The sequence below is a fragment of the Coturnix japonica genome, chromosome 12 (assembly GCF_054131305.1).
Source record: "Coturnix japonica strain WE chromosome 12, WE-NBRP24, whole genome shotgun sequence".
Classification (NCBI taxonomy): Eukaryota; Metazoa; Chordata; class Aves; order Galliformes; family Phasianidae; genus Coturnix; species Coturnix japonica.
In genome coordinates, this window is record NC_140674.1 from 22,184,835 (window position 1) to 22,207,049 (window position 22,215).

General features: G+C 48.5%; 1 protein-coding gene across 1 annotated transcript; it reads right to left on the reverse strand.

Moving 5' to 3' along the window:
* Positions 1-15,582: 15,582 nt before the first annotated feature.
* On the reverse strand, positions 15,583-20,766 carry RAP2B (RAP2B, member of RAS oncogene family). Its single transcript, XM_015872193.3, has one exon. It carries the CDS (start codon positions 18,997-18,999, stop codon positions 18,448-18,450), a length of 552 nt encoding a protein of 183 aa, XP_015727679.1. The 5' UTR covers positions 19,000-20,766; the 3' UTR covers positions 15,583-18,447.
* Between the last annotated feature and the right edge of the window lie 1,449 nt (positions 20,767-22,215).

A 22,215-nucleotide genomic window follows, 5' to 3' on the forward strand; every position in this document is an offset into this window, starting at 1 on the left:
CAGGCTGGGAAGCCACATCTTTTTCCTCTAACAGCTTTCTCCAGGCTGATCCGCTACCTAATGCAGAAAGCACATCTCTGAGCTGCCACTTGCAGACGTTTGACAGCCTTCAAGAAACTGACTCAGTGCCACAGCCAAGATCCTCCAGAAAGTAGTGCTAAGAAAGATACAGACAGTCACATCTACCTGCAGCTTTAAAGAAAGAAAAACACTAGCACAGAAAAAAAGCTTCTGAAGGATGGGAGATGGGAAGAGGTCAAAGTTTATAACCAGCAGTGACATCCATCCCAGGAGAAGGAGGAAGTATTGAAGCAGATGCTCTGTCCAGAGAGGGAGGGCTCAGCATGTGGATCCAGCACTGCAGGGAAGCACAGCGCCCTTCTAGAGGGGCAGAGGAGTGTGCATTCCTGCATGGGGCCAACTGAGAAGGAGGTGCTGGGTCCTCACAGGAGCCCCTGTCCATGTCCCAGTGTCACCACCAGTTTTCCTGAGGAGAACAAAAGCGATGCGGTCACCCAAACACACCCTGCAGGACTCCAGGATAGTGACACAGGATCCCTGACTACAGATGCTGCATTAAAATCAAAAGCTATTTTGGCACACGCAGTTTGTGTTTCTGTTCTGTCTCATTTATTCTTAAAGAAAAGAACACTGGTTTAAATAATTTAGCCTTAGTAAACTGCCGGTGTGATTAAAAACATTGCAAACAATTGCATACAGCTCTCTGAGAGGCATCAGCAGCTGTCTCTAAAATATACAGGAGGACTGAGATTGAGATTCCTACAAGTTTAGGCTTCAAGTTGAATAGAAAAGCAAGGAGGAGAGGGCTGGTAATGACAAAAATATGTATCTCGTAATATTTTGATCAGTCAAGGCTTGGAAGACACGTGAAACTCATTAATGGGAGTGCTCTGCTTTGGAACAAATTGCAGTGGCCACGCACCCCTCTGCAAACAAAGAAGCAAAAAGCACTGCCAGGAACTGCTAGCTTTGCCTCATCTTTCCCATATGCAAACTGCACAAATGCTGTGACAGAGGCACAGATCTCTGGAGTAAGTTTGAGAAGCAAAACCTTGAGCCAACTTCAGCACTATCACAGCAGAAACCCATCTGTGTGCTAAGAGGCAGGCCCAGCCCCAGGGCTGCGTGCACCTATGGGTACAACGGAGCGGTGCATTCCAAAGTCAACCTCCCACCTTTCGCTTGACGTTGTTCTGCCCAAAATGTGTTTAGCAACCAAAAAGGAACACCGTGAAACGAGCAGCAAGGAAAAGGTTTAAAAGATGCACCAATAAACACTCAACTGCAAAACAGAGAGACAAAAATGCTACACTGGTTTTCATTAATTCATTGGTTACCACGTTCTGGATCACCTGGCACTGTGTGACAGTGGATACACACCAGTTAAATTTCTGCTGCATGGCACTCAAACTAGAGAGAACGTGCATCTATCTGGTTATGCACATGGAGCAGTGATTTCTGATTTATTATGCAGAGCTCCTAGATGGCTGCCAAGCCACCAGAAACACAGTATATATTATATGGGTGCAATCTGAACAAAGAGCCTACAAACATTCACATTATGCAAACCTTATTCATCCACGCAGCGTGTCTTCTAAAAATCAACCCCCTTCCTTTTTTCTACCCAAGGAAGACAGCAGCAGCAGAAACAATAAATCACATTGCTGCCTCGTGCCGAGGAAACCACTGCAGGCTGCAATGGCCGCAGAGAAGACTTCCTTCACCACACAAACTGTTGAGCCACTTCCAAAGTCAAATCCTGGCCAATTAAAATCATAATATCGAAAGCTGGTTTTAACACTTCAAAAGCAACAAAAAGCAAGAGTTTGATAAGGTGCAGTAAGTGTGATCCTGATTTCAGTTTGTATCTTGTAGTGGAAAAAGTGACTTATCGCGTCAAACATTCAGACACCATGCAAATGGATTTCCCAAAATCAGATGTACAGAAGGGCAAACTACTCCTGAAGAAATGAATCCCACAGTGGAAGGAAGAGCTGAGGACCCAACAACAGCATCTGATGGGTGCCACCAGACTGGGATTCTGGGTTTGCAATAACCACGTGAGCAGTTACAACCTTCGCTATTGCTGAGCTGATGGGAAAGGACTCAGACATCCTGAAACGATGACACTGTTCTGTTGGATTACGATCCTGCTTCCTTACTGGTATCTAATTCGAGAAATAGCATCAAAAATTCAAGCTACATTGAGGCAGAATCTGTTCCAATCTAAAGTTGTTCAGCAAATAAAGAAACTCTATTAGAAAAAAACCACAAGAAACATTTTGGTTTTTGTTCTAGCACATCCAGATCCAATTTAGACCAATTCTTAAACTGAAAGTAAGATGCCTTCAAGCAAAAAAGCATATCTGTTTTTAGCAGTTCCCAAATGAAGCCTAGTTTGGAAAATACGAAACAGAACGCTTCCCATTGCTTCCCCCGCCCCACGCACACCACACACTGTGCTCAGCTCTACAGGGTAGGCCCTGTCCAACTGCTGCTTTGAAAGAGAAGTCCAAAGGAGAACCCCTCATACCACATCCTCCTGCTGCCCCAAGCCCAGCCCATCACATCCCAGTGACCCCAGCATCACTCACCTGTGTGCTGCACAAGGTTTTGGTTTTGAATGAGGCTGCTGGACACCACAACGGCTGGGACCCTATATGGGATAGGACAGCAGTACTGACAGCTGCCCAGATGACCGCACAGCAGGTTATGAAGCCCCTGGGCAGCCATGCCATGTCAGAACGCAAGGCCCTCACCCAGACAAGTCCTCTCACCTGGCACACCAGCCCACTTGCACAGCAATCACCCTGCTCCAGTAAACTCATTTCCTTCTGACACCTTGTTTCAGTCCTTTACAGCTCCAAGCATCACCTTTCTAATTAGGGGAAAATCCTCAAAATGCATCAGTGAGATGGTGACAGGCAAGATGGTGGCAAACAGGTGCCCACAGCAAGGACAGCAGGGCCATAGGGCAGCCAAACCGCTCGGGACCTGCACTGACCCACCAGGGACCTGCAGGACTGCACAGCACAGCAGCCCGGGCCCTCACCTCACACAGCTACAGCTCTGCTCTGCAAGGAGATGAGCATTCCTTCTGACAATGAGAGCTGGGCGCACAGCAGCCCCCACACCTGGGGATGGTGGTGCTGGAGCAATGCAGCCCCACTGAAGCCTCTGGCAGCCACAGGGCCCGGCCACGCACAGCCACCCCAAGAGGAGAATGCTGCTGTGGGAAGAGCCTGAGCTGGGGCTGGAAGGGGCAGGGGTGGCTTGGAATGCTCTTAGCACCAGTACGATCAAGGAGAGGATCTCCATGCTCACCAGCCCCCTCTCACCTCCCTCATTTGCATTTCCCGATGCCAGCTCGCTGATACAATATGGAACGGTTTGACCAAGCGATGGATCTGCAGGTTTCTATGGTGATCAGCACATAAATTGCCTGCCCAGCCGCGTGCAAAAGGAGCCATCCGTTTTGGAAGCAGCAAGCACTGCACAGAGCAGCAGGACCAGTGTGCAGCCCAGCCCAGCAGAGTGCTGCAGAAACATAGGGCATGCAGCTGGCCATAATGCGGGGAAGGACAAGTACCTGTACAAAACAATACTAACTACCCCTACAGGATTACACCACAAAGCCTCATTTCACAACATTCGTACACAGAAGCTGCAATAAAAGATACCTGTAAATATCTGAAATTCTGACACCTGAAAACTCTGCAGAGATCACAACATGGGGGTTACAGCACGGCTGCCACGTGCAGCTGGGGGACCTGGTGTGCACGTGGGAAGGTACTGAGCACTCAGCACAGCTCAGAGGGCTGCAGCCAGGATTATGTGGGTCGTCTGGAAGTAGAAAGTGCTACAGGAACTCAGACTTCTGCTTTATGCTTTCTGGAAGATGGTGCCTGGAAAATACTCATCATCTACCACAGCACAGGAAACAAAGCTCCATGCAGCCAGAAGAGAGGACGCTGCCCCTCGCCATGCTGCACTGGGAGCAGTTTTCACATTTCATAGGAGAGCTGCTCTGAGCAGTAAGTAAATGGCAAAGGAAAACCTCGTAGTACAACATTTGATAGGGAAGCTTTAAAAGGACATCAAAATTCTGCTGATATGAGATTCTTATCACTGTTAAGAGAAGGAAACACAGGACAGAAAATGTTGGTAAAGAATCCGAAGCCAGCAAAAGGTGCCCTGGAGACATGTTGAAATTCCTGCGCTGAAGCTTGTGCTTTCTTTAACTTCACAAAGAACATGGGCCTGAGATTCTGCCAATCTCTTTAATTAAATAAACGCCCTAAAAATAAAGAGAACAGTTGGAGTGGAGCAGAAAGGGCTGGTTTCTGCTGGTTTCTTCATTTCCTTCAGTTTTTGTCCTGGCATTAATCCCAGAACAAATATGTTTGACAAAAGTAAGTTATGGTCGAATACATACAATCAGCATAAACACCAACAGGATGCTGTAAATAGGAACTTCTTTCAGAGCTTGGATCGTCCATACCGTGAGTCCCTGCACTGGTTCCTCACAGGGCAGTCAGCAGGTTAACAGTTCCATCAAAAATCAACGTAAGACCTCAGGATGGGCATTTTATTCATAGCACTTGCAGTCAGCATCCAAGTGCTGCACAGAAAGCTTTCATGATCTACCTTGAAGCCCATAAAAGTGGTTTTACAAGTGGATAGGGAAGGGCTCTGCAGTCTCATTTTCCTACTGAAAGAGCCAGTTTGGTACCAGTAAAGAAAACAGCTGGGGCCCATGAACACAGCCCCTCTGTGGGCAGAGTGTGGGGCTGCCCCATGGCAGGCACACCGTGGCCCAGCTGCAGCAGGGCACAGAGGGTAGCACTGCTGCTCTGTGCGGAACATCTGCACTGTGATTGGACATGGGAGAAAGCACTCTGAAATAAACTTATTTGGCATAGTAAACAATGATTTCAGATGAATACATCTGTGTGTATTTTCTCTAATAGCTGGAATAGCAGTGGAGCAACACACGCGCTATTCCTGCTTACATGGCATGAAATCCAACAGCACTGTCCAGATACTTCCTGAGCGCACAGCATTCCCCACTAGGCTACAAGGAAGCTAAGTGAAAAGAAATCATTCCCACGTCTCACACCGCACCATTTCTGATGCCACACCTCCTTTCCCATTGCAAACTGCCCTCCCCTGCTGCCCCCAGCCAGCAAGGCAGACAGGGCAGGCTGTGCCAGCACAGCTGGAAACCACATCTGTCAGCAGCAGTCAGGGAAAGCATTAATCAGCAATTCTTGTATGTTCTCCATAAAGTGCAAATTAAATATACATTAAAAGAAAAGAATCAGAAAAATAAATTCATATGTACGCCTGTGAACGGACACCATGGAAAAGACCAGAGGAAAACTGAAGCAAAGGAAAGATACTTTTCCTTCAGATAAGTATGACTGCTACTGAAACATCTATGTGTGGATTAGCTGACATCCAACAGCAAGTATCAGCTGCACTCATAATGATAGCACAAGGAACACTAAAACTTCATGAACTTACAGTATGTTGTAATTATCTAACTGTATGCTCTATGCAGAAGGCACCTGACTGCATGCCCACCACCCCTGTCAACAGTGGCACGAAGCCTCATCCTCACAGAAATGTCAGTCCCTTCAGATCTGTGTGATGCTGAAAACAATCAGGAACCCTGACTGCCACTTCCTCTATGCAGAGGGTAACTGGCTCTGCCTATTTTGGGTACTCCCAGAAAAGAAGGGTGGATGAAGGAGGTGAGCACTGGCAGAAAACCAGGCCTTGCTAACCAGCGTCAAAATAATGCCTGGCCAGCACTTCTCAGCTGAGGAAGCCTCATGCAGCCTCCTCTGGAGCGCTCTCCCTTGCCCTGCTGCCAGCACTGCCTCAGAACTCGGATGGGGATTCACTGACAGGAGGCATTCAGGCACCTCATGCAGCGTGTTCCAGGAGTCCGACCTGGAGCCTGTCAGTTCCAACGGTGCTCAGAGCAGGCAGTGCTGCAAGGCTGAAGGGAAACTGTTCAAAGTGGGTGTTTATTCCCAACTTTCCATGCTAATAGGCTTTGAAATGCCAGCCATTTTTGTTTTATCCAGTTATGGAGAAACATGAATGTTAACTCCTAACACATATTAGGGAATTAGTATGGCTACGGAAAAGGGTATAATACACACAACAGTTTTCCTTTACGCAGTAAATTGCCCTGGTTTCCAAGTGTGAATTAAGCACCTGCAGGCCTCTGACAGCAGCAGTGCCACGTGCACACCGTGCTCTGCTGTGCCCTCCTGCATGCACCAGCACAGGTGCTCGGCCAGAACTCACAGCCACAGCTCAGAGCAGGAGCCAAAGCCTGCCAGTCCCTCCAGACACCACGCAGCCACCTCAGGCTGCACAGCCCCCACCCCTCCCACTAGGTCTGTGTTTTGTGAAGCACCAGGTGAGCTGAGTGTGTAGGTGAGAGGAATGAGGTGCTGGCTCTGTGCTTTCTGCATCAGTCTCACTCTACTCGCTCAGAGCATGGTTGTGCTTCTTATTACAGCTCCCATAGAGAACTACTGACAGCCAGCAGCTCCTGCCACTATCAGTTCACAAAGCTGTACAAGGAGCACTGTGGTATCAAGGTGTGCACACACCCTGTGAGGACCTGAAGCAAACACAGATCCTGGAGGTGCCACGAGATACCCCTTCTGGAGATACACTCCTACAAAGAAACAAAATCCAAGGATGGAGCCAGAGCACCACTGCTGCTGCAGGGCATCTCCTGAAAAGTCACCCAGCCCTGAAGGCCTCACATGATGGGGATTCCTCCTTGCACATGCACGCACTGTTCACATGTTCACCTACCTGCACCACTTTGGAAGGAAGAAGAGCCATCAGATCCATGCTGAGCTCCAACTGCTTGGCTTCTGCATGGGGTTGCACACCATGCTCTCCATGACCAGCCTGGATGGCCACACTGTTCTGCAGCCCTTCTTCCAAGCAGACAGAAAAGGTACCAGGTAATGAGGTCACCTCCAACCTCCCTCTGGCCCCAGCCCACAGGAGGCCCTGCTGACCACCAGCAGCTGCTGGAGCACGCTCAGCCCTCAGGACTCGAGGTGACCCAGCTCCCACAGACAGGCTGCACAAGTTGGGGTATTTTCAGGTAAAGAGGAATAAATCAGTTGTATGTAACCAGCTGTGCCCCCCAGCAGCACAGGTCCAACCCCCCACAAGCCACCCTACACTGCAGCAGTCCCCTGCTCCTCACCCTGCCATGCTGCCTGGTTGCAGGGATGGACAACTGTCACAGGGAAGAGAGGAAGAAGTACCACAACTGCAGAAATAACTGCTGCTGTATTTCTGGCTGCAGCAAGCTGTGCCTGCTCCCCATGTGCATCAGGGATGTGCAGCAGGATGGACTCCTGCAGGGCTGCCCTCAGCTCCACACACCACGCTGTGCAGTGCCACGAGCCCAAGGCCGCAGAACAAGGCAGCAGGTGCTGCCTTCCAGACAGAGCCCACGGAGATCAGACTGAGCACAGTGCGATCCAAATGCCACTCTCCATGTTAAAAGTTTCCACAAGATGGTGAAGCTCAGATATGCATCCCCTTCCAATTACCAGTGCAGAATAGAAATGACCATACCCCATCCAGAGTCCTGCAGTCATCACTTTCCTGACTGAACCTTTCTCAAGAGTGGTAAACGACTTCTTCCTCTTCCTTAAGGGTAATCATTAAACTTCAAAATTAATGCCAACTCTTGACAGAAAGCCGCAGCTGCTGCTGAGGTTGACCTTGCTTCCAACTATAACTCTCAAAACTTTTTCTCAATACTCTTTGTCATCACAAAAGCCCTTCTGAAGCAAGCACGCTTTATCCTTCAAAGGGATTGATTGGAAATTGACCCAATTTTGAACAAACACAAACTGTAACATTTACAAATGAATTCCATCTGCACACCCTCGCACAGCACCTTTCACACCCAGCCCCTGGATTGCAGACACAAACATCTCCAGCTTTCTTCAAAGAGCCCAGGGTGAGGGAGGCAGTCAAAGGAACAAATGATTCTCTTCCCCAAAATTCTCCAGCACAGCACAGTACTTACACCAGAAGTCTTGCTTCCTGAAGTGCAGAACAGCAAGGCTTTTTAGTTTAGAATATATATGTTTTCATACACTCGGACCATACGCCTCTGCAGTGACCCACAGACTCCAACACTTCCCAAGTTCATCTGATTCTAAACGCAGAAAAGGCAAAAGGGTAGGAGGAAAAAGAAAGTTGAGGGCACCTTTGTTCTCCCTCCAATGCTGACATAGTTCAGGGGTTTATGTAGTTCCTGGCATCGGTCTCTAAAGAAAAAAAAAGAAAGCAACAGCTTTGCCTAACTTTGCTCTTTGGCTTAGAGCTCAGAGCAGCTGTGGAGGAGTGTGCTCAGGGCACAGCACAGCAGTCACAGCACAGCAGGCTCCGGGCTTCAGAGCCATCAGGCGTCGCTGCTCTCTTGGCTGCCGGCTGCTGCAATTGCAGCAGGCATCATGGACTGCACTGCTGGGATAAAGATTAGTTTCTGTATTAGTTCAGAACTGCTGTGGATTTCAATCTGATAAACTACCACACAGAACTCACCTGGCAGATCATTATCCTTCACGTAGGCAATGCACGGTGCTGAGCAACAAGCGTGCATGAAGCTCAATGCACAGCCAGCATGCAACACCTGCATCTGACCCAGGCATGTCCTGAGCAGCACTGCGAGTGCAAGGGACAGGAGCAGCCTGCAGGGAGTCTGAGCAGGTCCTGGAAAACCACAGACGCTGCAGAAACAGCACTGTGGGAGGCTGATGTTTGCACTGGAGGGCAAACCCCCAGCAGGATCCCTGTCTGCAAAGGCCCAAGAGCTTCTCCTCCTGGCTGACCGCTAGTGCAAGGTTTCCCTCTTATCTCTGCCTCTTTTTTAAAGAAGGTTTCAGCAAAAGCAATTTCTATTGCTATAGTTGACGTATGACATCAGCTGTGGACTCTGAAAATAAACCTTTGTGCTTGTAAGCTTACCTCAACATCCTTTGGGCCTTACAGGGTAAAGGGTTCTTTTGTCTTTTCACAAGTAAAATGCTGTTAAACATACCAAAAAGATGCTGGATTTGGTAGTCGGAATCCTATTCGGAACTGATGTCTTGAAGTTTTGCAACGAACAACCAGGATTGAGGAGAGGCCTCACCCTGCACACAGCCCAGCTGCCCAGCCTGCAGCACCCCTGCACAGCACATTGGATGAGATAACACTGCAAGGATAAAAGGTTGCCTAACAGATGTGAATAATGGGCACGAACAAACCTTGCTGAACAATGTATTGTAAATTCCAACAGAATGGAAAGAAACAACTGTGTAAAATTTACTTTCTATCAACCTTTTGCCACTTTAAGTTGGCATTTCATAATTTACACTAACCCGGTATGACTTCGAGATGAGAAAAACCCACCAAGGTTTATAAAAAGCTGCATTTCAGACATCTGAAAATCCAGCTAAAGTCACAGGGGAAGGCATTCAATTAAGCCTCCTCAATAATGCATTTAATGCTCGTAGTAATGCTTACTATGAGCTCCCCGCGCCCCACACAAGGCTCTTTTCACTCCCTTCTTCCTTCCCAAGAGTAAAGGGAAGCAATAAAGAAATCATCTTTGAAGCAGATTTCCAGGAGCAGTGAGACAAAAAAGAAACAGACTCATTTGTATGGGGGCTGTGCAGGCAGGAGGAGGCACAACCGTGTCCTCCCCGCTCTCTGTGGTGTGGCTGAATGCGCTGCCAATGTCCTTGCTGAGCAGGTGAGCACCGCTCCTGGGGCCAAAGAACCTGGGTCAGATCAAGGAATCACAGCATAATTACAACAGGAAAATACCCAGCCCCAGCCCAGCATGCCTCTGCCCACATCCCTCAGCGCCAATCCTTGTCTTTCTGAGTGCATCCAGGCACAGGCAGCCCAGCACTGTGGGCAGTGTGTGCCCCTGCACCACTGCTCTGCCAGAGATCTCTGCTGAAACCTGCACGTTGAAAACGTTTAGCTCATTTACTGACAGAGGGACCTTATGTGCAGTAAGAACCAAAAACCTGTTAGAAGGGTCACTGCTTACAGTATTATTTTAAAAGTATGTGTCTAGATCTTTTACAGTCTCTTTCTCAAACTGACTGCACAATTTAGAACAACTTGGTCTTCAAAACACTACAGAATTAGTTAAGACTCCTAATGGTGTACATGAAGACATCATTTAACTTCATGACTGAAGTAACATTAAAAGTTGTACTGCAGGCAGGCAGGCACCGAACATGTCGGTTGGGTCTGTTTACATCCTGGAATAATACAGTTTATGTCTTCGTACCCACATGCACAATACACTTGCCAAACAAACTCCAGTTACCCATCAGTTAATTTCTGTTAAAGAAGCGCTGAAAACCCCCGAGTGACTGATACAGGAAGTCAGCATCTCACCAACGCCTGAAACAAGCTATGACCAGTCGCACATTGAGCAATTCCAATTAATCATAAAGTCTCCAAGGAATCCAAGAATGCCCAACCTCGAATTCCCAGTGTTTTGGTCAAGGCAGGTTTGGTTTCAGTTTACTTATCACGAGCAATACAGAAGCGAGACATGAGCTAGAAGGTTCATCCACAGACAGCACTGACCACAGACACTTCCAACTAGTTTAACTGGTTGCTGCCCCTGCAGCTGGTGCAAGGCTGCACACACTGAACAACCGCTGTGATTTTCTGGTTTAGGGATGCTGAAAATTATTTTGTGCCAGGCCAAAAATGATTGAAAAGGAACAAGACGACTCATTTTTCTTGCTCCTAATTGACTGTATAAATACATGTCTATATTCCTGTGCTACTAGTCTAACATTCAGTGCCTGTAGGCACCTTATTCATGGTTCTCTATGCCCAGAGTAGAAAAACATGGACATTTCCCAAATTGTGGATACCAGATCCAACTTTGTATGCAGACATAAATATTTCTGCTTAGAAATCTGTGGCTTTTGCTCAAGGGTTTTAGTACAGTAGTTCTGTAAGTAAACAAATACCAAAGCACCTATGAGCACTCTAGCTCGCTCCACCAGACTGACCTAGTTCTTTGCTAAATCAATTTTTTCAAGCTGTTTCTCTGCTGAATGTCCCAGCCTTGGAATTACCTTAAATATACAGTATTCTCCTTGTTTTAATTGCAAAAACACGTGCAGTACAGGGCAGGTATTGCTGGAATCCAGGCAGCATGTGCTTTACAGTAATCAAACGTGAATCTCCTCTCTGTTTTTTCCTCTGGTTTAAGGAGAAAGCAAAAGATCCAACAGCCAAAGAGAAAGCAAAACCCACACTAAAGGAAACACAGTATTTGAAACAAGAAACCCAGCAGAAAAACAGCCAATCTGGAACGCAGGAGACTATTTAAAAGAGACTGGAAATCAAGATCTCAAGTATTAGAAACTTAATTACTCAAGTACCTCATTAGCATGCTTTCATCTTAACTCTGTTAATAATCAAGTAAACTTGGCAGGAAACTCCCAATACTGAATTGAGGTATGTGATATCACCATAGCTCATTCACAGAATAAAACTATCACTACTATAGTCCTTAAATACATACGGCTTCCAACTGAGTCACACTGTAACCGTCATCATTGTCAAGTCGTACACAGGTGAGCAGAGACTCAGGTGAGCTATAGCGTACAGAAGCTAGGAAGACACAGCACATCATCATCCCTGGTGCGTAACACTGACTGCACAAACTCCCTGTGCAGTTTTGAATCCACTTAGCACCAATAAAACCCACAGCAGCCGTTTACAAGATGTTAGGAACTGCACGACGTATATACCAGCTCATTAAAACAGCCCAGGAGTCCCTCAGTACCTTTATGAGATCTGGGCTGGAAAAAAAAAAGTATGATTTAGAAAAAGAACTATTTAGTACATCACCAATTTGACAACTACTCACATAAAATTGATGCTTTCAGAAACTTGTATAGTACAACAGACACTAGTACTGTTTGGTAACAATACGCAGGGACACCAGATTGCCTTCCAAAGATCACTCACATTTAACCCAAAATTTCAGCCTTTACAAATGCATGTTTTGTACCTAATAAGTTACAAGACACAAAACAAGCAAAGTCAGTCCAAACTGTGCTGGTACGGCTGTGTGCAGCCCAGGACAGGGAAGTACAGACTCACCCAGGAAGGCAGGGAGGAAAGAGAAGTAAATCCAAATGTTCAGAGCTACTCTGTCCATGACATACACAAACAGAAGGGTGTTACTTTACAGGTGAAACAGAAGAATTCAACCAGTTATCTCCCAGAACACCCCTGTCTCAGCAGACGTGCTTCCCACCTCCAGTCTCACACCACAAACCCGAGATTCAGTCCTCCTCCACCTCAGATTCCTGTCCTACCCAGGCAGTGTTTCACTGGCCCATCGTTGCTAGCCCTTGGTCATGTACACCCACTCCACAGAAACACACAGCAGGAGACTGACCAGTGCACAGGGCATCAGGGACACACATACAGTAACCCTCAGACTTACTTTTGTTATGGCTCTGAAAACAGCATTTATGCTATTTCTAATCACCCTCATGATTTCTAAAGAAGCAGACCTTCCCAGCACACCGGGCACAATGTGCAGGGGCAGGAACTACAACCCAGCAAGGAATTTAAACAGAAGTCATACGAGTTTCTTAAAAACAACATAAAAAGCCCACAAAGATTCTGCTTTCACCCCTAGAATCCATCCATAGAATGCACATACAGAAAGCACTTTCAGCACCTCTCTTGCATGCCAGCTTTCTGGATGTGCAAGAGCAAATACGAAGCACTCATACCAGGTGATGAAAGTGTGAAGATAATTCTCTGAAATCATCCAAGTGCTCTACCTCCAACTCAAAGGAGTCTTAAGTGTTTCTTCTGATTTACACATAAGGCTTGATGAAACCAAGATTTCTGCTAGACATTCATTGAAAAATTGGCTTCCAATGTTTACCTCTGTCTTAATGGAAAAGGTCACATCCTCTTGTAAGAAACATTTCTGCAGTGCCCTCACACTCTCTCCATCTTCCTTTATTTCATTTGGTACTGCAATTCCAGACTGAAAACCTTGGGAGAAATCAGTGCACCTGCCCCAAAAGTGGTACTTAGACAAAACACGCAGTGCAAAAATGGAGCTGTGGAAAGCAGAACAGACACACTACAAGCACACAGCAGTCCCACACTGAAGCAGGGAGCCAGAAGCAGGCATGGCACACTACAGTACCAGGGGGCACCTGACGGCCAGCAGGTCAGGCCTTGCCCATCCCTGTCACTGCTGACTCGGTACAGGTGCTGTAAGCTATCAGGAGGCAGCAAGAAGACAAGGAATGGAAGAGCTCGCTGTGAGCAGGGATGCGCCAGGCCCCCCAACCCAGGATATGCACCTTCTTCTGCTGTCTGCTCTCACCCTGCAGAACACAAATTGGCACACAGGCCATGGACATCTTGTTCATCAGGAACATCCGCAGGTGGATAACTTTTAATGGCTAAACTGAGACTTCTTTCCAAGCACCCACACTGGGGTCTGTACCTGCTAACCCTGCCATTAATAACAGCAGGTCAAACACAGGCAGACACCTGCAGCTCAGTGCTTGTGCTCTTACTTGGAACTCTAACAAAATAACGTGAGTAGGAATTCACAATAATTATTTAATTGGTTTAACAGTAGCATGGTAGAAACAAAACCTACACTGATAAACCAACGAGAAACTGGCAAAGTAATACTGATACAAATGCTGGTCTGCACCTTTTCAAATTCCTCAGTCAAAGGAAAAACACTTCTTTGGTGGGTTAGTTTTTACCTTGAAGCTGATTTACAACCATCCTCACGACTAACCTCAAACATCCTACTGCATCCTACCGTCACAGCACAAAAAGGTAACAACCCACCAGAAGCACAGCATCACTGATCAGACTGTTTGCTACAGGATTTCTTGCAGCAAACACATCTGGAATCTGTTACCTAGACTTTACATCTATTAATTAGGCACTTTTTGTGAGGTTCCCTTAAAACCAAATAATTTCGTACAAGTAAAATGTTTTCTTAAAGCACTAAAGCTGAAGTTATACATCTGACACTACCTCTAATCTTCTGCCCAGATTATCAAGACAAAGCCTTGGACTCTGAACCACTTTGCCTTGTCTGGGCCCAAAAATCCCAAAGACCCAGATGCTGTTGAGATGTTAAAGTTACTGCACAGCAGCTGCTTCCAATCTTTTAAGACTTGTTTAAACAGCTTACAAGTTCTGGTTAATTCACTTCTAATTTCACAGCATTTTAGATAGGATCTAAGACACGTTGTTAGATTTTGCAGATTAAGTATTTATCTGTAGAGCTTGGTTTTTTTGCACAGTACGTCATCTACTTGAACCACCACGCTTGGCATCAACAATATTAAGTCAGCACCCGATGTGCATTCGAGCACTCATGGCCCCCCAGAAAATAAGACTGCTACAGAGAAATTTTAATGTCAGTATCTCCCAACCAGTTCAGGTTTCACTGCGTGTTTTCTCCGTGCAATAGTGACTGCATGCAGCACGGAGACCACAGAGGCTGAGGTCACTGCTCAGGATGAGTTTTGACTCCAGCCATGTCAGAAGAAACACACAAACATACACAACCACTCTTACCCAGGGAAACACAGAGAGCTTCCCCATTACAGACTGGCACAGTGTGAGGTGCAGTTAAAGCCAAACCAAGGCGGCCCAGTCCTGTGCTCCAGGTGTCTGCACTCAGCTCACTCAGGGACCTTTAACCATCTGAGCCATGCTGCTATTTAATCACTCCCATAGGCATATGTAAGCATATGTTTGTCAAAGTTCCTCACTTCCAAATAAGATTTTAGGAGTCAGGCAGATGTTGAACTCCTAAAAAATGAGATTTCAGACCATGATGTTACCACGGTGTGACAGAAGGGGAACCTTTTTGACACGTTTTGCACAAAGCTATAAATGTTGCAGGAGGAGGCTCTGCACCGTGAAGACCACTACTGAAGACTACCCTGCCTTTGACAGAGCTCACACATATATCGTTTCCACAGCAGACTCTCTTCAGCCCACGAATGGGCACTCATGGCAGCAGTCCTCCAGGATACAGCGAAGCTCTGCCACAAAGGCTCCTGGGCTGCCTGCCCTACTCATGTGTGAGTCACAGAGCTCCTAATGGCCTGCTGCTCCAAATGCTTCCCATGGCCGCCCGAGGGAGCTGCCCATTACTCTGAATGGCAGAGGATCCAGGGACACACGTGCCGCTCCTTTTCACACAAAGCTCTTGGAGAAAATGGAAGTTCTTGCATTTTGTCACTCCTTGAGGAAACGCGATACTCAGCAACACCTGCACGCGAGGAGGATCCAGATGAAGTCATAAAGAGCCAGCTGCCCTTTACTGAAAAGAAATGCTCTTTGAGAAAAACCTGCCATACATTCTTTTGAGAGCAGCAGAACCTCCAGGAATCCCACAGCCACAGCACTGAACATGGCCCTCAGAACTGCACGCATCAACAGAGCCTGAGCACGGGGTTGGGAAGAACCACACTTGTATTTGCAACGAGGTCTGGAACACGGCATAGTTACAATCACAGACTGGGATTTCAGAGGCATGCTTTCTGGCGATAGAACAAGCTTGGATTTTTAAAAATACCATCATTATGTACAGCAAAATACGTGGTCATAAGACCAGCCTTAAACCAAGGCCTTGTTTATACAATTTCTGCACTGTCAGGAAGTATTCTGGCTGGGAATGTCATTTTTCTTCCAAATCAACTACATTTATGCAATTCTCACTGTGAAAAGAGCTATATACCACCTTTGTATTGACACTGGTATAACATATTCCCACAGGGAAAAGGAATAAAAGAGTACCTTTACATTGATACAACATTTTTTTTTCTAGTGTAGAAGCAAATATAGCTTTCATTATCCAGTCAAGTTAAAGCAGTGTGATTTTGTTTCTACTTGATAGACAAGGCCTATGTTTAACAAGCACCAGAACACTTCAGAGGATTTGGAAGATCAAACACAGAGTTCTACTTTTGTACTGTCCTCACCAAGTCATAGAGAACACTGAACACTTGCATACATTCCGAACTCTGATTAGACCCACGCCATGTTGTCTTTAATCCTTCGCCGTTTGACGAACGCACCTTTTTGGCAAGAATTAAGAGTATAGCTACAAAAAAAAACAGCGCAGTCCAGAATTTCCTCAGTTGCCTTCAGCTGCTCTGCTGGGCTGAGGAACACGGGACTTTGTGTCCCACCATGCGCCACTTACATCCATTTGTGCATCATTCCTCAATCACAACACAGGCAATAGAAAAACAGGAGGCACTACAAAACATGACAAATCTGCAGTCTGTTGCAGAGAACTGCTTCTACCAAGCTGAACGACTTGCTTTCAATACATTGATCTGGCACGAGGCCGGTTAGGTGTCGAACACCACACAATCCCACTGAGTTTAAGGCAAACGCTGACCATCACAATAGCTGAGATGTGAATTTATGGCAAATTTTCTTCTGTAAACTTAGTGCAAGATGTGCCTGCAGTCAGGCTTTCTTTCCAACACATCGTTTTTGTCAAAAGAAGCCCCTATTACTCAGCATCCAAATTTTCAGCAGGTATTGGATGTTGCTAAAATCAATACCCAATCTTCAACTAAAATACACTATTATAATTGTAATGTCCATCACTGGGGTTTCACTGTATGGAATTTAACTAAAACCACTTCTTCTGGTGTTGAAGCAGAAAGCTTACCTACCTAAAAGGAGAAACCATCCGATTTACGCTGGGCATAGAGGCAGTTTGATTGCAGATGGCCTAACTAAAAGCCCTTCGCGCAGCATTGCTCAATTGCTGCTTTCATGCAGTAAGACAATTTCAAGTTTGCTTGGCACAGGGAAAAAGACACACTTTTTGTGTGCCAGTCGTTGAAGAGGAGAGGAGAGAGAAAGGTAATGGCGACCACCAAAGCCCAGGCATCCCAGCTCACTGAAGGTACAGACTCCTCCCACCCAGCTCCCTCTTCAAATCAGGAAACCGCAATTTAAAGGCATTAAAATGCAAAGGGATGAAAAGCTGAGATGCCATAAATGACTTTCAGACTTTTGCTCTAGCAAACCACAGGGTCCCAACCTTAGGAGACACTGCTGCATTACAACACGCCACCTTCCTACAGCTGCCTACTGAGCACAGCACTCTGTGCCTGCTGCCTTGCACAGGATCAGGACCTAAACACAAAGGGAAAACTGCATCACTATTCTACTGCTGTTTAGCACCTTGGGCTTCAGCATTCGGGCTTCTTTCCTTCTTGTTTTTAAACAGCACCCTTAGCTTAACTCGTGCCCCTCGTGCCCATCCTTACTGCAACTCTGCTGTGAATCAGGATTAACGGCCTATGTCAAAGCATTCCATGTAATACATAAAAGAGCACAAAGTTGGTTTCTAAAAAACAGCACTTGTATTAAAACTCTTAAAATGGAGAGATATCTCTTAACTGCAGGTCTGGAACCAAAAGGACAGCTGGGGGGATCTTCTGGGCACGTCACAATGTTGAGATCTCCTCCTCTGCCGGCTGGTGGTAAGTAACCCCACTATAATGATAGTAATGAAACACAAAGGAGGCAGAAAGAAAAAAGAAACAAAAACCAAGCCCACCGCTCAAAGTCCCAAAAGGCTGAATTCTTGCAAATTTGAAGTAAATGAAGGCCAAACTTGCAAGACGTGGAAATTACAGCTAAAAGGCTCGGATGGAAATAAGAAATAAATCCCACCAACAATGGGCCCTTTTGTCCCGGCCTGTTGGGCACGATTACTGAGAGGGAACTGTGCGTGGGTTCCGAGTGGCAGAGAAGGGGATTCTGCGGCGCTCACAGGTTGGCACGGGCCGGCACGGGGTGCGGGGAAGGCACTGCGGGCACGGGGCTGCGGGGGGAGGGGGTGGGGGCACTGCGGGGCAGCGACGACCCAGAGAGAGCCCCGGGAAGGAACGGCCCTCTCACCCGCCGGGGGGTTGGGGGGAAATAAAATAACGAAATCACACACGCACGCACACCTAAACATTGTGCAGACTTGTAACGTTTTCACAGCTGATCGCAAAAAAAAGAACCATTAAAAAAGAACGCCCTGCCACTCTCCTGCAGACTCCCTGTGATACAGCAGGTAAACAAAATAGAGAATCCTTTCACAGGCGGTCGCCCCGCTCCGCCCCGCGCTCCGTCCGGTCCCGGTCCGGGTGGACGGCGCCGCTCTCCACCTTGCATAGCGTGTCGGGGCGCCCGGCCCCGCTACGGCCGCGACGCGGAGCGGAGCAGCGCGATGGGGCGGGCGGGAGGCGGCGCCCCGTGTGCCCGGCCCGGGCGGTGCGGAGCCGGGTCCGTCCCCGCGGGCGCTCAGAGGATGGCGCAGGAGGCGCAGCAGGGCTCGTCCCCGCCGGGCTGCGCGGCGTAGTTCATCTGGCGGACGATCTCGGCGAACAGCTCGTCCACCGAGGCTTTGTGCTTGGCCGAGGTCTCCATGAACGGGCAGCTCCACTCCTCGGCCAGCGCCTTGCCCTCCCCGAAGGACACCTCCCGCTCGCCCTCCAGGTCCACCTTGTTGCCCACCAGGATCATGGGCACCCGCTCGTACCGCTTCACGCGGATGATCTGGTCCCGCATGGGCTTGATGTCCTGGAAGCTCTGCTGGTTCACCAGGCTGTACACCAGGATGAAGCCCTGCCCGTTCTTGATGTAGAGGTCCCGCATGGAGGCGAACTGCTCGGTGCCCGCCGTGTCCAGGATCTCCAGCACGGACGGCGAGGAGTCCACCTCGATCTCCTTGCGGTAGAAGTCCTCGATGGTGGGGTCGTACTTCTCGATGAACGAGCCGGTGACGAACTGCACGGTGAGGGCGGACTTGCCCACGCCGCCCGAGCCCAGCACCACCACCTTGTACTCCCGCATGGCTCCGGAGCGCCTCCCGCGCGGCGCCGCCGCTCTCCGCCCGCCCTCGCGGAGGGAAGGAGGGGAAGGAGGGAAAGAAGGGGAAGGAGGGAAAGAAGGGGAAGGAGGGGAAGGAGGGGCGCTGCTGCCGCCGGCCGCGCTCCGGCGCCGGGGCGGAGAAGGGGCGGCCGCGCCTCGCGGAGCCGCGCCGGGCGAGCCCCGCCGGGCAGCGCCGCGCCCCGGGGAGGGGAGGGAAGGGGCGGGCAGCGGGGCCTGCGCGGGGAGGAGGGGAACAGGAGGGGAAGGGGCGGCACTAAGACACTGCCGGCACAGCAGCGCAGCACCGCCCCGCTCAGCTCAGAGTTGCGGGGAATGGCGGCTCCTGCCCGCCCGCCCCTTATGGGCGGCACTGCCCAGATATCGGCCCGCTGCCGCTATCGGCCCTGCGCAGCGCCGCGGGCCGCTCCTCGGGCACTGTCGCTCCTTAGGGCGGGTCGCGGTGCCCCGAGCCCCGTTAGATCCGCCCAAGCCCCGAGCGGCGCTGGGCAGCGGCAGCCGCTCCCTGATGCCGGAGCGCCGTCGGGCAGCGCTGCGCAGGATCCACCAAGGGCGGAGCGGATCTGCCCGCTGCCAGCTCTCCGGCCGGGCGCATTGAGGTGCGGGCACTGCCTGCTCGCCTCTGTTCTTACGGGGCTTCCTTGCACTTTCTGTCCAGAGGACGTTCCTTTCCAGGACGTGTCGCCGGTTATTTCGGCACCATAAGGTTTTGCGTTTACATCTCACCCGGTTCCTTACGGTTCCCAACCTTTATTCAAGTGTTTGCAACACGTGCGTCCTGCTGACTACAGGCTGATAGGTGTCACTGGGGCACACCCGTGGGTGACACGGGCCTTGGTAGGCGAAGGTAAAGTACCCCAAATAAACCATCAGCTGCACACTGTTGTTACTGAGAGCTGCGTCCATCTGTGGGTGAGAGCCGCACCTCTAGCCAGGAGCTCACACAAAACCCCTGTGTTGCTGGTCATGTTGTTGCCAACGACGAGCACAGAGCTGCATTCCCCCAGCCCTGCTGTGCCAGCGGTGGCTGCTCAAACTGTTCCTACTGCCAGCAGCGCCCAGTGCTGTGCTGCGGCTGCAGGTAAGGGATGTTGCATTCACCCAGGATAAAATCAAAGTGTTGGGCTGCAGCCTTCTTCAGATCACACACCTGAAACCCAGCACTCTCCTGCTCGGTCTGTGGGTGTGGGTCTGCCTGCTGGGATCCCACAGCTCCGCCAGGCTGCCGCCTGCTTCCCCAGCTGCACTCACATCTGCAAACTTTGGCTGCAGGTTCCTTGCAGGTAACGCCTGCAGAGCTGTACGGACCAACCTGGAGATGGACGGGATACTTTAAGAGTCATAGAATCACAGAATGGTTTGAGTTGGAAGGGACCTCTGAGGGCCGTCAGCCCAGCTCCCCTGCAACATTGGGACACATGCAGCTCCGTCAGGTTTCCCAGCCCGCCCAGTCTGCATGGTGTCTGCATGGTGTCTGCATGGTGTCTGCATGGTGTCTGCATGGTGTCTGCAGGCTGCAGTACTGGAGACAAAACAATTTTCTGCCGACTTGTTTCACTTACAGTGCTCCAAGGTTTTGGGGACAAACATGTTTGTTTACCTCTGTCTCCTCCATAGCAAACTCACACGAAAGTGACTTACACTGCATTTTCTAACATGGCAGGAGCAGCTTTTACAAAGATCAGATAATGATGGTTCTGGATTGAATCGGCCCATTAAATCCAAATTTGCTGTTGAGCTGGGTTTTGTTGTTGTTATTTTCTTTCTGTTTGTTTGTTCTTAGTGACAATAAGATGTCAGTGTCTGGTTTTTCATGCCACACAATGGGAGTGCTTGTTGTTACTTCTGAAGAAGAGAATGTACTGTGTTCAGAGCAAAACGTGCTGGTTATGCTGCTGACATCTCAGAAATGTCATGTACAAATCAGCATAAAAAGCACAGACATGGTTGGTAGACAGTTTGCCATACAGTATTTACACTTGCAACCAGCTTCCGCTGTGTGGGGTAACCCTGCTCATTCAGGAAACCAGCAGACAGGTAACACTTATTTCCCTGTGTGACGTAGAAGATCAAGCCATTGGCCTTTTCCATTTGTCCAGATGAGTATCAGCATCACGCAGCTCCAAAGCAGTGTTGCTTGCTCTGTTTTGATTTCCCCCCGAATATACCTAAATAACTACAGGTAAAGGCTAAATCAGCAGCACATACGGAACTGTAAATCCCAGTACCATGGATGTCCATCAGTGTCTGATGACATCAAGATGTGACACCCAGAGCACAGGTGGAGGTGTTCTGGTACAACCATCCAGCCAGCTCCTCTGCTGCTCCTCTTGGAGCAGATGCAGCCAAACTGCTTACACACACAGTGTTACCCCCCACCAGAGTCAGTGTTAACTAAGGGGTACATAACCTGAGTGCTAATTAAGTCCAGCTGAGCTTGTTTGAGATGAGTATTTGATAGAAAACCTGTGCTGTGTTTGTGGAATAATAGAAGGACAGAAGGGTGGTGGGCTGAGCTGTGAGATGTGTTCTGCTTAGCTGGAGTTTGTGTGCTTCCAGACTTCAGAAGGCCTGAGCTCTGCAAAGGAACCAGAGCCTGCAGGAAATGCATTGCTTTGGTTAAAACAGCCCCTGTGAAAATACGCTCACAATTCGGTGTGTGTAGATGTGGTTGTGTCTGAAACTCCTTCAAGTTCAAGTGGAAGGAGACAAGAACTTTCATTTAGGCTTCCTCTGGCTTCTGACAGTGGCTGTTCATTTAAATCATGTTTATTAATACATGGGAAATGCTTCTGACTGAATGAGTTCATCCAAGATCTAGGTGCTCTGCCACCGGCTGGGTAGGTGTGGTGACGATTGGACTTTAAAGCTACAAACAATACTAAATATATTAGTTTTAACTTAATGAAACAGTAATGATTATAGTAACAATGTTTAGCATGTTTTTATGTAACAATTTTCAATGGAAGATGCAGCTCCATACACCTTCTTCCTCCTTTCCTCCTTGGCAATGTGACTAAATGGCCTCACACCCTTTTTTTTTCTTTTTGCCCTCAGTTATACAGCAGTTGTTTTTAGACCCATGGTGTAACCAGGCCCTACAACAACCATCAACTGATCCGTGGCAGGAATAGATCCTTCTGTTGTGGGTTTTGCTTAAATGCTTGTGGGCCACTGGGG